The sequence below is a fragment of the Geotrypetes seraphini genome, chromosome 14 (genome assembly GCF_902459505.1).
Source record: "Geotrypetes seraphini chromosome 14, aGeoSer1.1, whole genome shotgun sequence".
Taxonomy (NCBI): domain Eukaryota; kingdom Metazoa; phylum Chordata; class Amphibia; order Gymnophiona; family Dermophiidae; genus Geotrypetes; species Geotrypetes seraphini.
The window spans coordinates 63,703,018-63,710,284 of record NC_047097.1 but is presented as its reverse complement, the minus strand read 5'-3'; the positions used below and the strand labels follow the sequence as shown (position 1 = coordinate 63,710,284).

At 44.3% G+C, this 7,267-nt stretch overlaps 1 protein-coding gene across 1 annotated transcript; it reads left to right on the top strand.

The window, feature by feature from the left end:
• The first annotated feature begins 227 nt into the window (after nt 1-227).
• Nucleotides 228-5,863, top strand: LOC117348189 (zinc finger protein RFP-like). Its single transcript, XM_033919947.1, is given in 5 exon segments — nt 228-1,245; nt 1,248-1,348; nt 3,588-3,608; nt 3,689-3,718; nt 5,703-5,863. Coding segments are annotated over 3 exon segments (414 nt in total). The 5' UTR covers nt 228-953; the 3' UTR covers nt 3,689-3,718; nt 5,703-5,863.
• Nucleotides 5,864-7,267: the final 1,404 nt, after the last annotated feature.

Below are 7,267 nucleotides of genomic sequence, written 5' to 3'. Positions count from 1 at the left end.
CTTTTTCGGTGAAACTATTGGAGCACCACAATGAGGCTTGGAATTCTAGATCACCACCAGAATGAGGCAAGATTATTGGAGCATCACAGTGAGGCTTTAAACTCAAAGAGACCACCATAACAAGGCTTGGAATACAATGAGATGAGACCATTGGAGCACCACAATGAGGCTTGAAACTCAAGGAGACCACCAGAATGAGGCTTGGAAAGAATGAGGCGAGTAATTGGAGCACCACAGTGAGGCTTTAAACACAAGGAGACCACCATAACAAGGCTTAGAAAACAACAAGATGAAACTATTGGAGCACCACAATGAGGCTTGGAATTCTAGACCACCACCAGAATGAGGCAAGATTATTGGAGCACCACAGTGAGGCTTGGAACTCAAAGAGACCACCATAACAAGGCTTGGAACACAATGAGATGAGACTACTGGAGCACCACCATGAGGCTTGGAACTCAAGAAGACCACCAGAATGAGGCTTGGAAAGAATGAGGCGAGTAATTGGAGCACCACAGTGAGGCTTTAAACACAAGGAGACCATCATAACGAGGCTTAGAAAACAACAAGATGAAACTATTGGAGCACCACAATGAGGCTTGGAATTCTAGACCACCACCAGAATGAGGCAAGATTATTGGAGCACCACAGTGAGGCTTGGAACTCAAAGAGACCACCATAACGAGGCTTGGAACACAATATGATGCTACCATTGAAGCACCACAATGGGGCTTTGAGCTCAATGAAATCACCAGAATGAGTCTTTAAGGTATCTCTGACACTGGGAGGAAAAGGAGTAACTGGAGGTATGAGGCAGGGCAGACACCCTGCACTCTTCAGATCTCACCTTCCACAATTATCTAACAAAGATCCTTTCCACAGAGGCAGTCCCTTATTTTCAAACTCACTTGGGGTTAAGAGCTAAGTTTGTGCTTTCATTGCCTGTAAGAAGCATGGCAGCTTCAAACCCTGCTGAGAGCCTGCAAGAGGAGGTTTCTTGTTCCGTCTGCCTGGATTATTTCACAGAGCCGGTGATCTTAGACTGTGGCCACAACTACTGCCGCTCCTGTATCACTCAGAGCTGGGAGGGGATGGACACAAACTTCCCCTGTCCCCAGTGCAGGAAAGCATTTGGGCGGCGGGATTTCAGGCAAAACAGACAGCTGGCAAACATGACAGAAATGGTGAAAAAGCTTGCTCAGTGCACAGTGAGACCGAAAGAGGAGAATGTGTGCGAGGAGCATGATGAGAAGAGGATCAGAGAGCGATCTGTGTGGTGTGTGACAGATCCCGGGATCACAGATTTCACACCGTGATCCCCATAGAGGAAGCTGTGCAGGAAAAAAAGGTGGGTGTCAGTTTCTTTGTTAGCACACTGTGTCCTAAATCTCACATTGCAGTTGACATTAAGGAGTCATTTCCATGAATTGCAGACCTTTCCAGTGCAAGTTGCAGGTACAGTAGGATTTCCCTGTGGCATCAAATAATTTAATTTAATGTGGTGTCTTATATACTGCTAAATCTCCCAAAGGATTCGAAGCGGTTTACAAAACAATTAAATTAGACTTAAGTAATGGCCAAAAATCTAATCAGGTACTTTGCATTTCCCTCTCTGTCTCAACGGGCTCACAGTCAAATTATCGTACCTATGAAAGAAATATAGTCAAACCTCGGTTTGCGAGTGTTTTGCAAGACAAGCAAAAAAACACTCCTGCAAATTGTGCCTCGCAAAACGGGCTCTCAGATATGGGGGCCCAGGGGTGGGTACCTGCCTGTGGGTGCTGCAGTCCCTTCAGCGGGGTGGCTTCCTTCCCTCGGGGTCCCCGTGTGGCTGCCCTCCCGCTTCGGCCGATGCCTCTGCTGTCTGCCAGCGCCTCCTGGCTCCCGATTCAAGCCGGCCGCCATCCTGTACAAGCATGCGCATGACCTCTCAGCTCCCAAGTGAAGCCGGCCGGCGCCCCTTAAACGCGTGCGCCACGTGCAAGCACGCACGATGTCGTATATCTGGCTAGCAGGCCGAATATCATTGTTACCAGGTCACTTCTGGAAGCCACAAAGAGCATTGATATTCTGTGCCAGCCCCTGAATACTGACCCATCTGTTCATCTTCCATATTTTCTTTATTTCTTTAAAATTTATATACTGCATAAAACTATGCGGTTAACATATTGATTAAACACATAATATACTAATCGCCCTTTAGTTGCAGGGATATGAACAAACAATGCACAGACATCTTTTTTTTAAAATTTCTTTATTCATTTTAAAGCCATAAGTAAGTGCAAAATAAAATACAATCATATAATTCTATAAAAGCACTTAAATAGAATTACAATTATAATCTATGACAAAAAGATTATCACCCCCCCCCCCCATTATTATATCTAAGAACTACACTCTAATTGAGAATTGAAAAATACATTCCAACCCGCCCTCCCACTCCCCCACCCTGGACGTGTATGAAAAAGATTTTGTTCTACGTTAATACCCTTCAAGTATTTGAACGTCTGAATCATATCTCCCCTGTCTCTCCTTTCCTCTAGGGTATACATATTCAGGGCTTCCAGTCTCTCCTCATACGTCTTCTGGCGCAAGCCTCATATCATTTTCGTCGCCCTCTTCTGGACCGCCTCAAGTCTTCTTACGTCCTTCGTCAGATACGGTCTCCAAAACTGAACACAATACTCCAAGTGGGGCCTAGTAACACAGTAGATGATGACAGAGAAAGGGTGAAATGGCCTATGTGGTCTGCCCAGTTAATGATTAGCCTTGTACCTACTGCTAAATGCAGAGTATATTTCCCTCCCCCCCAACACACACACCATGCTTTCATTTGATTGTAATCACTACTCCATGTACTTTAATTAATCTTTTTTCCCCTCAATACTATATTTGATGGACTTCTAAAATAGGGAGTGAATCATCATTTTTCTGTAAAATATTTATTTAAGATTATTCTCTTGTTCAGTGTTCTCCAGTGCAGAGGTCCAGGGGCCAGTAGCAGCCCTTGGAGACCTCTGGGATGGCCTCCATTGGTTTTCTGCTACTCTACCTCTCTACCTAAGCTCAGGATAGAAAGGGGAATGTGGGTGAGAGGGAGGAGCCACATGCTTTTGAAGGTCAAGGCATTTCTCAGTAGACAAAAGAGAATGTATTTGGAAATGCTCACAACCTCGAGGACACCCTGCCGTGGAGTTTGAAGGAGGGCTGGTGGGGATGGATATCATTGACACATACTGGTCAGCTGTGTTTCGGGAAATTATTTGGCAGTTCTCCTTCGGCTCATTAGAATCCAAAGTGGTCGCAACTTAAAAATGAATGAAGATCGCTCTAACACCCTCCTTTACAAAGCCGTGTTGATGTTTTTAATGCCAGCCGCGGCGGTAAGAACTTCATCGCTCATAGAATTCCTATGATCCGTCGCTAAAAAAACAAAACTAGCACTGCTTTGTAAAGTAGGGGATAAATCATAAAAAAATGTTTATATTTATTTTGTAACAGAGGAAATGTCAAGAGATCAATGACAGATATTTTTACATACTAGAAACTAATGTTTGTCTATTTCTTATTCTATTTTATCTATAAAGAATCAAAATTCAAAGAAATAAGTAAGTCTAACTCAAATAAATATTTTTATTCTATGATTGTATTTATTTTTCTTATCTGACATGTCTTTGTTTTATTTCAGATTGGTACATGGAATATGACAGATATGCAGGTAACCATCTGATACCTAATTGTACACAGTAATTGAATTATCTTTTCTCTCTGTAATTATTCCTCACTGTAATCTCACAATCCAAATACCTGGACCACCTCGGTACTAACTGTATCCTCGTAGATTTGCAGTGGTCTCTGCTGGTATTCAACAACACTGTCCGTTAAAGTGTCGCTGAATAATTGGGAGAATGGAATTTAATCAGGCAGAATGGGTAGAATTAGCGAGTACAAATAATTAATTTGTAGGGAAGGTAGAAAGAAATTCAGGTTCTAATATCTTATATATAAAGCTTTGTATTGTATTGTCTCTATGCAGTAATTGATCATGAAACAATGTATCAGTGCTTCTGTGGTTTGGATGAAGATGAAGTTCCTCTGAATTATATACAGTCAAACCTCGGTTTGCGAGTAACGCGGTTTGCGAGTGTTTTGCAAGACGAGCAAAACATTTGCTAAATTTGTGACTCGCAAAACGAGCGGTCAAATACCTTCTTCCTGCTGGGAGTGCGTCCATGTTGCGAGGTGACCGGATCTGAGGAGGCGCCTTCTTCCGGAGGTGGGACGGTGCATGCGTTCGCTTGAGGCGGGGCTTTTTCTGTGCAGCTCGCGCGCCTGGTTAGAACTCCTGTACTTTGCGCGTTTGGAGCTCCGGGAGGCGGGATCAGCGCGTGCGTACAGGTTCAGCCAGTGCTGGTGCTGGTGCTGTTTACGTGGATGGCGCATGTGTATAGGTCCAGTGGTGTTTACGTTCCTGCAGGGTGTGCAGTGGGACGCTGCAGAGCCTGGGAAAGCATGGCGATTACCGCCTGCGGATTCACCGCTTCTGCTTCACACAGTGCCATACCTGCTTCTGCAGCAGTACCGAGCCCAGCTCCGGAAGCAACGGTGGCTGCTGAGACAGGAGCAGCAGTACCGGGGAGCCATCCAGGCTGCGGTTCTTTTCCTCTTCCTCCTCCTCTGGCGGCTCGGCGTCTTTCTCCTTTTTATTTTATTCAGGTACATTAGTTTTTGGGTTGTGGGATGAATCATCTGGGCTTCCATTATTTCCTATGCGGAAATAAGCTTTGATATACGAGTGCTTTGGATTGCGAGCATGCTTCTGGAACAAATTATGCTTGCAAACCAAGGTACCACTGTAGTTAATAAGGTTCTTCCTTTCTTGGTGTTGCACAGTCAGAGTCTCTGAGAGTTATTCCCACAGTCAGTAAAAAAAAAGAACAATGAAGAACAGAGGAGGGGGAGATAGTCTAGTGGTCCTGAATGCAGAGCAGATCAAAAACACTTCTGAGCAACTTGCTTGCAGAAAACAAACTGAGGGAGCAGGAGCAGCTCCCTGGGAAGGAGGTGGAGTTGGGAAACATGATTGACAGTTTTCTGCAAGAAACTTGCTGGTTCAGATACAGGACCCTAGCATTCAGGACCACTAGATACATCTACAAGAAAGAAGATTACTGAGGTAAGAACCTAATCTTTCTGTTTATTATGAACTTGTATTTCTGTTGTGAATCACTCAGATGTTAAGTATGATGGTTCATAAATCAAATGAATAAAAATATAAACTTGAAAGGAAACAAATGTGAGGAGAGGAATGAGGTGAAGATTCTGTGCAGATGTGACCTTCCGCTCACTGCTAAGAAGAAATAGTTCCGCAGAGCTGATTTACTTAATTGAATGTGATTAGACACAAGGGGCCAGTAGGATTGTGAGTTAGAGGCAGTTTGCATTAGCCAATTAGAGCTTCTGTTTCATGAATTAATTGAGGCACGTATGAATATGTTCAGTCCAATGGGAACACTGAAAATCTGACATCCAGTAGGATCAGTGGGATCTATGAGACTACAAGTGAATAATAGCCAATGGTGGAGCTGTTGTTATAGAGATAGTAAGTGATTGAGGACCCAGCCAATGAGGGTTAGAGTCAGTGTGTGGGGAGCAAATGAGAAGTGTGTGCTCATGTTTATTAATGTCTCTCCCCTCTGCAGTGGATGTGACACTGGATACTGAAACTGCTCATCCTAAACTTATCCTGTCCGAGAACTGGAAAAGCATCCACAAGACACAGCCTGCCAAACAATCCGGAGAGATTTGATACTCGTTGCAGTGTGCTGGGGAGTCAGAGCTTCACCGCGGGGAGACATTACTGGGAGATTCAGGTGGGGGATGGGCGCTTCTGGATATTGGGAGTATGTAAAGACTCTGTCAGGAGGAAGTGGAAGAGTAGACTGTACCCCGGGGGTGGATACTGGGCAGTGGAACGGAGGAATGGTAAATACCTAGTCCTCACCTTACCCGATACATTGCTCTCCATAGCAGAGACCCCTTAGCAGTGGGGATTTTCCTGGACTACGAGGCAGGCAAGGTCTCATTTTATAATGCAGATAATAAGTCTCATCTCTTCACCTTCACTGCCACCTTTACAGAGCCACTCTGACCTTACTTCTGGACTGTTTCTAAACCTTCTCTGAGTATCCGCTCAGTGCCAGCCTGGGAATGAGAGAATCGAATAGCCATCAACAAGAATGAGACAACAAGAGATATCACTAGCATTTCGGATACAAGATTTTGCTAACAAGTTGCTGGAAACAACCTCCTTTGTTACCATTTCCCCCAATTGATACCTCAGCTCACAAAGGCCCTGCTACATACATCACCAGCCTGTTAGAAACTACTCAGCAGGAAGTGGAAGTCGGGGTGTAGAGGGGGGGGTCAGAGAATGTAGAGGGGGCTCAGTGGGAGGAATCAGGGGGTTCACCACTCCCTACTCTCCCTTCCGGTTCAGCTGTTGGTGGCAGGGGAAGCCCCGATCAGCTGAGCCAGCAAGACTCTCTGAAACTGCTGCAGAAGTGAACGGTAGTTCTGAGTGTGGGTACCTGGAGTTCTACAATGTTTAGATTTCGCTCATCTTAGTAATCTTGGTGAACCTGGAAGATGTACTAAGACAAATTGACAAGTTAAAGAGTGATAAATCACCTGGACCAGATGGTATACATCCCAGGGTACTGAAAGAATTCAAATATGAAATTGCTGATCTGCTGTCAGTGGTCTGTAAACTTAATTGTACTTGCTGTACACTGCCTTGGGTGAATCTTGTCATAAAGGCAGTAAATAAATCCCAACAAATAGAGGCAGTTTCTTTATCGTGGTGGAGAACTGAATACATTTGGTAGTTTATCTCCACTTCTCAGCCTTTATATAGCAAATATATTTTGTTATACTTGCAAAGGACTTGCTGTGGGTGCACAAAGCACATTTTAAAAAAATATTTCCCTGGAAGTGTATCATTAAATACCGGGTTAAAATGTTTACAATAATTCAGAGCATATAAATGTTTTTCTTCTGGGGAAATCTTTTTAGGACGAATCGCCTGGTTCAGAATACAGCAGTAAGAATGATTTATGGTCTGAGGAAGTATGACCCCGTAACCCCCTATTACTGTGAGCTGCACTGACTTCCGGGCGAGGCCCGGGTGATCTTTAAGTTTGGGATGTTTATACTACAAAGTTGCTTTTGGTGTTGCCCCATTATGGGCTCCTTTTACTAAGGTGCG